Here is a 13550-nt window from a genome sequence, read left to right as displayed (position 1 = left end):
AGGATTACCGTCGCTAGCTTCGAGAGGAACACAATTTCCATAACCTTCGAAAGAATCGATAATAGACTGATTGGCCTTAATAAGACTTGATGTCCTCTGCACATTTATCCAGTTTGAGGATCATTAAAATTTGTGCTGTCTTTCGTTGTAAACAGCACTATTTTTCTTGTAATTGTAGCATTATATAGGTGAATTAAGAAATTAATATCTTTGTCAGGTAACTGCTTTAGAATTTGAGCAGTTATAAAATCGTATTCTGATGCCTTGTGATTATTTAACTTCTTTACGATCGTAAGTAATTCACTTTTTGTAATTTTATTTATAGGAGAATCAGACGGATGAATTGGTTCTAATGCGCCAGGAATATGAACTTTTGACGAACCCTCTGAGTTTGGTAAGAAGACGCCTTGCAGGTACTTTGTAAATAATTCGATTTTGTCAGCATTATTACAGACCCAAGAACTATTAGGTTTACGTAAAGAAGATTGGTGTAGGATAGGACGCTTAAGCAGTGCATTAGCACTGGAGCCTAATCTAGACTGTAGTCTAGGGGCGGTAAGTTTAGGGCAGCATTTTTAGAAAAAGAAGTATTAAAAAAATAACCTTTTTTTGCCACGCGAATGATTGAGAAAATTTTTCATTGATCACTAGAGGTTTGCTCGCATTGCATGATAGGAACATACAATATGTTTCTATTATAGCTCCTACTCAGCTTCAACAAGCGCATTGGATAAAAAAAAAACGTAACAGGATGTTCCAAAAATATCGGGATATTTAAAAAAATATAAGTTTTACAGAAAAGTGCTTTTGACAAAAGTTGTAGGATTCAAAAAGATTTATTTACTGATTTTATCAATTTTACTTTGGATAGTGTCGCCAAGGTCAGGTTAAAGTCACATCGATTTTTTAAAGTGGCAGACCCTAACGTTAATAGGCGTACCGGGATGGACGTGTTTCGTCTCGGCTTGGGTGTCGCATCATCCCTAATTTGTCAAGCTGCTGAGCTTTTTCGTGATTGTTTTCTTTTTTTTATTTGTTACCTGCATTTTCGAATTAGTTTATGGACAGATAGCGATCGGGCTGGCTACGAGAGCCATAAAAAAAGAAAAAGAAGACTAACGTAAGTGCGCCATGTGCGCCATGGTCTTGTAGACCGACATTCCAAACATATCAAATTTTATGTAGATAGCGTGTTTACGTCATCTATTTTCGCATACTATACGAAAAAACATTAATAAATATTTATGTAAAGGTAAAAATATAATAGTGCCAATAAATTGAAAGATATAAATAGAAAACGAAAGAGTTTGGCAAAATGACTATAGCGCGACCACTCTCGAGTTAAAAGACGAATGCATTATTTTATTATGATTACATGTATAAGAATAATAATAAATTTATTTTTTATTTGAAGTTTCTAACAAAAAATTGGAAAATTAAATTTTGATTAATTTTTTTTCTAATTAATTCCTCTATGTCTCGATCTCATGAATTAGTATCTGTCTCATCCGTATCATTCATATGGAAGAAAATTTGTATTCGCATGCTCGATATCGTTTTTTTAAATATATGTGTATAACGTGAACCGACGGTAATTTGAATGACATACGATATAAGTTTTTATAACCATGATCAATGATTTTTATTAGATGGACGTTGGTTTATTATGTAATTAGCACACGCTACGCTGAACCGTTACTATATAGAACTTGTACATGATCAAACAGTACCATTCACATCGAAATGCTCGAAGTCTACTACGAGGTCTACGATGAATGAATGTGTCAAACGACAACATACCTTTTCTTTTCTCGTCACAAGTTTGTCATATACTTATGATTTTCTCTAGTTTAACTATAATGAGCAGTTGTATCTACTTTAAATAAGGTTTAAAATGAATACAGATTCAAACTAACGAATTAGGGCTAAAGAAGCCATACTGAATCGATTAATCACTAATGATCAATAAACATCAATCTTTAAATTAAAAACGCGTTTTGATCATTTTACGATGATCATCTCTAGTAAAATGATCGAAATATTTGCAATTTAAAGATTGATTATTAACATAATTAATTCAGTTTGACTCTTTTATTTTAATTCTTTAATTTTAATTTATAATGAGCAGTTGTAGATTAATTAAAAGATTTTTTTTTATAATACATATCGAATATTAATACAATTATAAGTATAAAATAATAATATAAAAAATAATTAAGAAAAACTTTTATTGTCAATATTTAATCTTGGAAAGAAAAATATAAATAATTTACATTTATTACGCAATTAATTACATAGCAAAATATTGAAACTATGTAACATTGTAATAATTAACATTAATTTTTCGATAACATTAATTTTCTTTTGGAAAAATTATAAGTTTTTATCAAAAAATTAACGACATTAAATATGTCTTATATCAAATTATTGATATGTCGTTAATTTTTTGATAAAGACTTATAAATTTTTACAGTGTGTCCTACAATTTTTTGCCGAGCGCTTTTGTGTAGATAGGGCGAAAATAGTTACGAGTAAGTACATAAGAATGAAGACATGCTTAAAGCTATATATTTTCTTACAAATACATTTGATTTACGTTTCAACTTCACGGAGTCTTTTTCAAAATCTGTATAACATTTAAAGGGAGACGTCAACGATAAAAAAACCAAAAATTTGAAATGATGGTGTAAGTCTTTTCTTATTTCTCTTTATTTTATTTATAATTTTATACTGACTATTGACAATTTACAATCTAAACTCAATAATTACTTCATATTATGATTCTCACTGAACAATGAAAAATCTTCTATCAATTCCATTTTATTATTCGACGATGAAAATATCGAGAATTTGAAGATAATTACAACAAGACCATCCTCACAAAATAGATGTAATATGAAGATCTTTCTTTCCGTTTTAGTCTTTTAATGATAGTATATTAAGTTTGATTATATGTATCATTAAACTACTCATGTATACTACTCATGTATGATTTAGATGTTATGTAGATTTTGAAAAAGACTCCGTGAAGTCGAAACGTAAATCAAATTGTGTTTGTAAGAAAATATATAGTTTTAAGCATGTCTTCATCCTTATATATCCTTGTTCGTAATTATTGTCGCTTCTAATATTCTAGGAAAAAGTTACAGAGTAAGTTACAGAGTATTAAAGTTAAGGAAGTTTCACTGTATTGTTAAAACCAATGAGTTATTCAGGTGACTTGTTTTAAATGCCTCACTCTGTATAGTATATGTATATATACGGAATGTATTTTAAATAATGCCCACTAATTATACAGTGCTATTTCTAATAAAAAACTGAGTCGAGAAGTCCTCTATCATTTTGCAATTTTCGCAATAGTTAACGAGATATTAATTTCTAAAAATTGCCAAATAAAGGAATAAAATCGATGTATAAGACAATTTTAAGATATCTTTCATTGTTCTTTGTGAAATATTTTGAAAATGTTTCTTAAAAAACTCTTAAAGATATCTTAAAGTTGTCTTATACGTTTTAGACATTTTGTTCATTGGATAATTAAAAAAAAGTATTACGAAAATTGCAACATGATAAAGGACTTTTCACTCAGTTTTTTATTAGGAATAACCCTACATGATCAGTAAGCGTTATTTCAGATATACATACCGTATACATATATGTATATATAAATTTTAATTAACTATTGGGCGACTGAAATAATTGCGTAAGACGCAATTCTGTGTCGCAAAATGAATTTATTTTTCTTATCTAACAATTTATGTGTGCAATTTGGACTAAAATTATTCCCTAATAAATAATACAATAATAACACTTTTCTAGTAATAATAACGCCACGTTTTCTATCTCATTTATCGGTAAACAAAATGAATGTTTTTCACAATTATAAGCTTTTAATGATTATAACAATTATCATTTCATTTATTTTTGTTATGATAGTACTAGCATAAAATGATTTTCTTACAAATATGCTAAAATTTGGCATACAAATAAGTTGAAGTGCTCTTTATGTTTGTGTGCAATTAGAAACATATTGACCGTCTAGTTTTTTGAAATAATTGCAATCAAAATATGCAATTTAACATGTGAAGCATATACGTAACTCAAGTTAACATCAGATTTAATTATAGCATCCATACCATTCTTAAGATTGTTATAAAATACGAGCACGATAAAGGAACATGAAACAGATATTGTAAAAAAAAGGTCATAATATTTGACTATTTGGTTAGAAAAATAGAGCAGCGAAAAGAACGCAATGTTTTTCTTTGGCAACTGAAGGGAATGATGAGAAATAGAGGGAACGGCTAACGAACATTGATAGCACCGGCGTTAGTATGGGTCTACCTCTGTATTCATTTTCTTTCCGCGTGTGCGTGTGACTTTGGACAGGAACAATCGAAAGTTTTCTCTTTCTGGCGGGATATGATATCGCCATCGAGCGTCACAACAGGACTAAATTTTTGAACGGTATTATCGCGCTAGTACTACCTTAAATGTTTGAGTCGATATTTCGAAAGTATGGTGTAAATCTAGTTCTGCATTCCAAACCATTTTAACATGCAGCAAATTGAAAACAATAATCGTAATTTTATCAAAATATCTGAAACTGGTTGTACAACACTTTCGAAAAATAACGAATCAATTTATCATTTATATAAAGACTTTAATCGTGATATGAAATTAATTATAGCAGATGCTAATTTTACTGGATCAGAACCAATGGAATTGATAGTTACATTCACTTGATACGAGATAAACAGAAAACGGAAATAAGTGATTTCTTTACCTGTAGTAATCGGTGCACATCCATTACTTTACCATAATTACGACAAATAACGGTACATAAAATCATCTAAGAAGCCTCTCGTGCAAGATCGATAGATTAACTGCTAAATTATTCGATTACGGCTAAATGATCTGATTATTATATCTCAAGATTCATCATGAATATTTTATATTCGACATTATTGCAATACATACAGGATTAAAACCATTTTTTTCCTTACTTTTTCAATAGAGTCAATAAATTTTATTTTCTTGTCCATACTTTTTTATGCAAAGTTCATTAAATTACTAAATACGCACGCACGCGCGCACGCACGCACGCACGCGCACACACACACACACACACACACACACACACACACACACGCACGCACGCACGCACGCACGCACGCGCGCGCGCGATTATGTGTACATTTGTTTATACATAATATCTTTTCAATGTTTCAATTTTTACTTACATATAAAATTTATCAGCCAATATATATATATATATATATATATATATATATATATATATATATATATATTAATAATATAGCAATAAAATACGAGTATAAGTATCAAGAAATAAAACAGTTTTTAATAAATGCATTAAAGTTAATATTTTCTGAATATTGTTACTTCAGGTAACAGCACAGAGTCGCGCACGCGTGCTGTCAAACACCGTCGAAAATACGCGATCGGGCTATGAACAATATCTACTTTAGAAAATATCAGGTACAATTAAATCATCATCTCCGTAGTCCTCATTGTACTCTTCAGCTCCGGGCGGCACGAAAATTCCACCAAGTACACCCGAGAGATTTTCACCTAACCCCATCGCTGAAGCTACCCCAAAGACCAATCTCATCACCAGTAGCCGCATAAAATTTACCACGTTGGTTTCTTTGCTCTGCAATGATAGCTGCGTCGTTTTCTTTGATCTGCTATCTGCATATCGAATCTGTGAATTACAAAATAATTTTCGAAAGTCGTCAAAGTTGTTGTCAAAGAGCAATTAAAAAGCTTTGAAAAAATGGAAGAAGTAAATTTGTTGGAGAGTAATCTGATTTTATTTAAGTAAACGATTATCCGAGGTATTTTTATATCCATGTGTAAAAGTACATCCCATATGTTGTTAATAATTATTATTATTAATAACATATTGCATATTGATTGTTTTTAAATTTATTTTGAGAATTTATTATAGATATGGATTTAATAATTTCGGAAAACAATATAAGTAGAAATCAAACCAATATTAAATGGAATAAATACATTAAGTAGCTGATAGTATTTCTTAAAAATAGAACTTTTAATTAATATATTAGGTGTTGGAATTAATTCGTAGCGTTTTTTAATGAAAGAATGTTATTTATTTCACATGAGCATTAAAAAATACATTAATGAAAGTACTTCCCATCACTTGTAAAACGCTACGAATTAATTCCAACACCTAATAACATTTCTTAATTTATTGTGGGTTTTCAGTAGAATTTTATATTTAAAGATTTGACAAGAATAGTTATTAAAAAAGAAAGGAAATATATTAAGTAACATCCATATTAAATAACAATCTTTTACAATTTACTTTTTCTCTACTGGGATATAAAAACATTCAATGCAGACTATTCTCGGATTAAATAAGTAAGTCCATTACGTGCATGAAATCTATATCAACTGATCAAATCTATTTATGAGATACGTTACATATCGATTGTAAACATTGTATAATAGGATAGTAATTTAAACACATTATTAAATGCTATTAATGTGATATCCAATAGAAGACAATTTGAAGATGAATCGAATCTGAAAAAAGAAAAACAAAAAATTTGCAAAAATTTGTACTCACGCTCATGCAGATGAGCAAAATTCCTAATAAAACTATTCGAGCTCTCATACTGCTCTTCTTGATACGCGCGATAATGACTTCCGGTAATGAGGGAGTCGGTCAATCCTGTAACAATTCGATGGCGATCGACGTTTATCCAGAAAAACGACGTCGCGATATTTACACACGAGCGAGGCATTCGCGCGAGAAACGACCTATCGCGCTGCGTTCGCCGAACAGAACTGAGGAAAATCGAACAAGCGTCAATCTCTGCGAGTCGGCCTTTTTTCTACTACACGTCGTGTCTCGAGAAGAGAAGCGTGGCATAGCTATAGTTGAAACACAATTATTCGCTCCCCCAGCCGACCAAGCGAAATCGACGCGTCGTCGATATATACACCGACTACAAGATCGCAGAACCTGAGTTATTCTACGATAACGGTACATTACGAAAAAAGGCATCCAGGCCAGTCTCGGACGGCTTCGCACGTCGCACGCCATAAGGTCGGACGCCAGTCATCGGACGCTTCAACAACCTCAGCTCGCTTCATAATGTCTGACATGTGCGTTTATCGCTACATCACGCATTTTCACGCTGGATCTAAGCAAATACCATTATCTAGCGCAATCACAAAATTTTAACAGCTAGATTATTTAGCGAAATTTTAGGAAATACTATTACTTCAAAGTGTGCATCATATATTATTGGCAACAGTTTTTTCATTTTTATATCTGAAGATTATTTGCAAAAGAATTTTTTATTTTATTAATAACAAGAACGTAGCAAAATTTGATTTGTTTTTTAGCTAAATCTGAAAAAATTATCTGATATGATTCTAACGGGAAATATGAGAGTTGGAGAACATATATCGCACAAAGTTGAATGACATAGAATAATATGGATGGACAGAAATTAAAATATGAACAAGTTTTGTAGATTTATTAGTAATTCATTAGTTTTGTGGATTTTAATACTATATTGAATTAATTTATTCAATAAAGTATTAACACATTTGAATTCGTACGATAATGCGCAATATTCGCAGTCGATATTCTTGCTACTAATCTGTATTCATAATCTTCCGATTATTATCAACCCTGTGCTATTGGCCTGCTTCTTACACAAGAAAATGATGCATGGTAGATCTCTAGGAGTTGCATGCTGTTAGAAAACGCATGAGAAATTAGCCTGAATTGTAAGTGCCGATGAAATCTGGCACGGATCGTTAACTGGCGCATCATCCATTCGTGCCGTATATTATGCGATGTGTTACGAAATTTTTTTGCCCATCGTAACCTCGTCGTTCTCGTAGCTATCTTAGATATTTATACTCGAGAAAATCTTTCGAACTACTTGTGTATGTGAAAGATACATCTACAATTAACAGTCTAATTCCAATAACTAGTGAATTAATTTTAGTTTTTTCTTTTTTCTGTTCACTACGACGGTGATTAAAAATTAGAAAAGATATAAAAGAGTTTCTATAAACGATACAGACTCTCGTATTTATCAAAATAATTGAAAAACTGCTAAAAAAAAATAACAGTAGTTTTCTCATTATTAAATGAGAAACTATAAAAGATAGTGTATTAGATTTTAGAATCATGTATATGAGATATTATTTTAAATATCTAATAGGGGGTAACATTTTTAATTTATTACAAATTTTTTTTAAGCGTTTCTTATATAAAATAAGCCGATATATTTTGGCAATGATTTCGAAAATATGGAAAGTTAAAGTTTTAAAAACTCGCCGACTATCCACTTCTTAAAATTACGATAATTCCGCTATTCATCCTACAGAGTTCAAATTTGCTTATTTTAAATACAAAAGAATTAAATATAAAATTGAATATAAAAGAATTATCTACATTTACGTATTTATTATTACTATAATTGTTATTAAATTATGATTATTATAAACAATTAAAATATTTAAAGACATTTTACTGTCACCAAAATGAAGATTAAAAAAAAATAAAAATATCACAGTTCTTTGTTAAAATTTCTATAAAAGTCATTTTTTTAGAATGGTCATTTGATATTATCTGCGTGGAAAAAAATAATTTTCGCGGCGTGGCGGCAAGCAGTGTGACGATACGTTGGTCATTGAGTCCGCTTCGTCGCCATTGTATGCACCCGTCAGTAAGTAATACATAAAAATTTCACACATACGTATGGTAAATTTTCATATAACAGAATAATAATGTTTTAATCAGATGTTTAACATAACTTCAATTTTAAAAAATTCCACATTGTTTTTTCGTACAAACTACTAATCTGTAGACTACTATTTTGTAAGTACAAATTGCACAGCTTTTATATCATACCAGGTATAATAGGTCTAAGTGTGCGAGAAATTAAAGAAATTTAAAAAGCTAATAATCAACTTTTATTTATTATAAATCAGTACAATAATGATTATAAAATTGTTATTCATATGATTGACATTATTTCTGATATTATTTCGATAATAATATATAATAATATATACGAGGGCAAGGTGAAAAGTTCTCGGCCTAGAAAGTGAAAGAATAAGTTTTTTACTTTAAAAATATATTTATTTGTAGCAGTACCATCTATGTTAAGCCGAGAACTTTTCATCTTGCCCTCGTACAATAATAACATTGTGAATAATATACGCACGCACGCACGCACGCACGCACGCACGCACGCACGCACGCACGCACGCACGCAAAAGGTATAAATTCGACCGTGCAACCTCCACTCGGTACACCTTGGGTAATGCTAATTAATGCTGGCGGTACTGTAACTTTTAATCTTCATAACTCGAGATTTACTTAATCAAAAGATACTTTATTATAAGGTTTTGGAAAGTTCTTGACATCGGCTATTAGATTCTAGAATAGAAAGTAGGATGTTTCATTTAAAAAAATCGATAACCTTGATCTTAGCAAAGCTATCCAAGGTCAAATTGATATATGATCAATAAATAGATCTTTTTAAACCCCACAACTTTGGTCTGAACATATTTTTGATTGGATCTTATCCTGCTGAGATAAAAAGGGTGGACTGGTGGTCTAAGACACCTGTATATATAAGATGAGACATTTAAAATAAGTCACCTGAATAACTCGCTTGTTTTTAACATTAAAAATGAAAAGTGCCAAACAAAAGCATGGTTTCAAGAGAGACATATTTTGATGATGTCGTTTTTCTTTTAGGTGGAAGCGTTAAAAGATATGAAAGTCACCTTTATTTTTGTAAATTGATTTGAATGATTTTTTTTACACAATATGGTTTCTCTAATTATTCTGCATATAAAAATATTAAAATAGTGATATAAAAAAATATGATTCCTCTAATTATTCTGAAATCAATAGTTTACGAGATATTTTCTCTCTCTATCTTATTCTAGCATATATTGACATAAAATATTAAATAACTATCGTAAACTATCAATTTTTTGATAATCGTATCTTAATACTTTTGTGAAGAGAATAATGAGATATGTACTAATTGGTGGAAAGAAAATACATAGTTGCTTATTAAAAAAATTATCCATATATATTTTTTAAAAGTAACTATGTGTGTTCTTTCCATCAATTGATTCATTTGATTATTTTATTCATAAAAGTATTAAGGTTATTTAACATTTTAAGGTAAAATTACTAGTTGTGGATCACTCTTTAAAAAAAATTTCATATTTCATCTAAATAATATCAAACAATTAATAAAATATGTAATAATCGTGATTGGTCAAAGATTATACAATATTATGGATGATTTTATTTTATTTCATTACCGTTTTACATGTTTTAATTTGAATCAAATAAAGTAATGACAATTATCCATAATTAGACTCATGTACTAATTGCGGATCAATTCATCAAATGTTTCATCCTTTCTTCAACTGAGCATAATGTTGATTTTTTCCATGAAATTTAATGCTATTTACTACCTACTATAAAAATTATAAGACAATTCTTATGATATTACACTTTGAATGAATTTTTAAAGATACATATATTAGTTAATCTCGTATATTTAATTAGTTAATGACATTAAAATGTGTAGTGCTGTTCCTAATAAATTAAATTCAATTGACACTTGAAAGAGATAAAACAAGTGCTAAAGACTTTTGCGATATATACCATTTAATGAAAAATATTATGATTATTTAAATACAATATAAAAAGTGATCCGAAATTAGTGCCTGATCCACAGCTAGTGGTTTTTCTCTATATGTGTATATGCCAGAATAAAATATCTCGTAAAATATTAGTTTTTGATATCACTACCTTAATACTTTTATATTCATAATAATCAGAAGAATTATATTATGTAAAAAAATTTCATACAATTCAATTTAAAAAAATAAAGATGATCTTAAAGTCTCAAAAAATATGATTTTGAGAAAAATTTCTTGATTATCATAATATCAAGTGTTTGATTATGTCGTATACCCTTTTTATCTTGGAAACAGAGCATTTTAGGAAAATACGTTTCAGACAAAAGTTGTATGGTTTTGAAGTGTACATAAAATGGTATCATTAGTTTGATCTTGAAAGTTATTTGAAAGTCATATAAATGTCGTTGATTTTTCCAAATGGTATATCCTATTTTTCATTGTATATTCTTATAACTTATCTTGAGAACTTTTCAAAATACTGTAATAAAATATTTTTTTATGAAGAAACTTTTTAAGTTATAAAACTCGAAAGTCTCAACATTTTGACAAAATACAAAATATCTTGTAAAACAATAATCTCCAATTTGATCTTGATAAATGTTATCCAGGATATAATCCTGAACAACATTCAAGAGGTTTTAGCCATCGATCGGACTTATTACATAATGCTAATGCCGATGATACTGTAACTTTCAAGTCTTATAACTCAAAAAGTTTTTAATGAAAAAATATTTTATTATAGTATTTTGGAAAGCTTTCGAGATAAGCTACAAGAATATAAAATGAAAAATAGAGTGTATTAGGAAAAATCAATGTGATCATATGACTTTCAAACATCTATTCAAGGTTAAACCAATGACACCATCTTATGTACCTCGAAATCATACGACTTTTATCTAAAAAATATTTTTCTAAAATGCTCTCTTCCCGAGATAAAGGGGGTGTACGGGTGGTCTCTCAGATATATATGCCTCTTCGAATCGAATAACTTTCTCTTTTCGTATTTTCTCGTATCTTCATTAAAAATAAAGGAGATATTTTAGATGATCAAGAGAAAACACCTATATATATTTATTGTATTATTATGGATAGTAAAACTCTTATAACTATAAAATATCCTTATTCCGATGATTGTATTTTATTTTTTTAATCAATATAGCGCTGCATTAAATTTTTGCGTCTACAGAAACAAATAAGTCATCAACAACCGAATGAAGTAAAGAGCTGTCCGTAAATGATGAAATATACGACCAAATGAATATCAATATCAATTGTGGTGTCCGATGCCTAAAATTGAACGATGATGACGATGGCGAAGAAAAAAAGAAGTAAAATTTTCTTTGGATTCGATCATTGATCCGTCTTGGCGACAAGCCCGATGAAAAACAGGATGCGACTGGAACCGGACGTAACGAGTTTGGCATACATAAACAGTTCCAGAAACGAAGGAAACATCTCGGTTATTATCATTGTCGTATTGCAATGATTTATACCTTATTAGCATCAAAATAATATTGTTTGGCACACTTTTTCAAATCAACTGTTAAAATAATCATTGTAACAGGTACTCAGATAGCAACGTATCTGTCTTGTTGCTGGCATATTGCTTAACAATAAACATGTGTTGCTACTAGAATTGCAGCAATTGAATTCTCATTTGTTGGCAGCTTGATGTCTTCAGAATATAATAACTTTAAGTTACAATTTGCTAGTAGTTTACCGCCAACTTTAAAATCGTCATCATCAAAATTTGTACTATTGTCGTAATGCCATCGTAATATCATCGTTGCCATAATAATATACAGCATATAATGCTGTCATATTACCGATAATACAAGATAACATTGATGCAGCTTGTTATTAAATTGTTGGCAACACATATACACATTGTTGCCTACGTGTTACTACAATGTTGGTATATACGAAATCGTTAAAGACAAATTTATGGCAAGTTGCCATAAATGTATGCCAATAATGGATTTGTGCAATTATGATGAAACACGCTTTGTTCTCTGGGTAGCCATTAAACTATTATTATATTTTATTATTATATATATTTATTATTATATTTTATTATTATATATATAATATTTTAGTCCATAAAGAGGAAGTTCGCGCTTTTTGCAACAATCTAGGATTTCATAATGTAATTTAATCGTGTATTTACAATATTCGATTATCTAGAGTATAAAAATACATACGTTTATAAAGAAAGCTTTATTTTTTCATGGAACTATCTCTGAAATAAATGGTTGTTAGAAAAGATATGTGAATCAAAATTTTTCTGTTCTGAAGAAATATCGGATAGAAATAAGATCATTATGTAATTGCATGGAGGATATTCATATTAATATGTAATTATGACAGTAGTAAATATATATATATATATATATATATATATATAAATTTTACAAAACAATGAAGATCAATATTGATCAATTCTTCTGTTATTATCACAAAATGCTACATGTATGTATTGTAAACAGCGTTTGCGGAGTTCATAAACTCAGCTACATTATCTGACTTGAGTAACATCTCTCTCTCTCTCTCTCTCTCTCTCTCTCTCTCTCTCTCTCTCTCTCTCTTTCTCTCGCACGCGTGCGCGCTGAGTACTTATATACACGCTGCATTGCGGAATTAAAGCACATTTTCCATTCCACAGAAATAATATTTGAGAAACTAGTTCATGCTGAAATTCATATTGTTGGCATATTGTGCGCGTGTTCAGCATTTTTACGTTGAGTCTTCAATTTCAATTGACCGCGTAAATCGGCGAATAGAGATTCACCGTGCAATCA

The 13550-nt window shown here is 29.8% G+C and overlaps 2 protein-coding genes across 2 annotated transcripts in view; one reads left to right on the top strand and one right to left on the bottom strand.

Moving 5' to 3' along the window:
* Positions 1 to 11982, top strand: part of Ald1 (fructose-bisphosphate aldolase) — a 142468-nt gene extending 130486 nt beyond the window's left edge. Inside the window, exons 6-7 of the mRNA XM_087408574.1 lie at positions 326 to 413; positions 11939 to 11982. Coding sequence (XP_087264700.1) covers positions 326 to 413; positions 11939 to 11967 — 117 coding nt within the window. The 3' untranslated portion in view covers positions 11968 to 11982. The remainder of the gene's footprint in view (positions 1 to 325; positions 414 to 11938) is intronic.
* On the bottom strand, positions 2212 to 8675 carry LOC105145165 (uncharacterized). The gene is made up of 2 exons (XM_011054560.2): positions 6620 to 8675; positions 2212 to 5728 (listed from the first exon to the last, which is right to left on the bottom strand). The coding sequence occupies exons 1-2, from the start codon at positions 6665 to 6667 to the stop codon at positions 5489 to 5491; spliced, it is 288 nt and encodes a 95-aa protein (XP_011052862.1). The 5' UTR covers positions 6668 to 8675; the 3' UTR covers positions 2212 to 5488.
* Positions 11983 to 13550: the final 1568 nt, after the last annotated feature.

This window comes from Acromyrmex echinatior, chromosome 8 (assembly GCF_024713525.1).
Source record: "Acromyrmex echinatior isolate Ae372 chromosome 8, ASM2471352v2, whole genome shotgun sequence".
In the NCBI taxonomy this organism is placed as follows: domain Eukaryota; kingdom Metazoa; phylum Arthropoda; class Insecta; order Hymenoptera; family Formicidae; genus Acromyrmex; species Acromyrmex echinatior.
Note: the sequence above shows the minus strand (reverse complement) of the source record. Positions and strands in the feature narration are given on the sequence as shown.

Coding starts and splice junctions, on each gene's coding strand:
- LOC105145165 (XM_011054560.2), bottom strand. CDS start 6,667: ATGAGAGCTCGAATAGTTTTATTAGGAATTTTGCTCATCTGCATGAGC. Junction 5,729..6,619: donor TTTTGCTCATCTGCATGAGC/GTGAGTACAAAT, acceptor TGTAATTCACAG/ATTCGATATGCAGATAGCAG.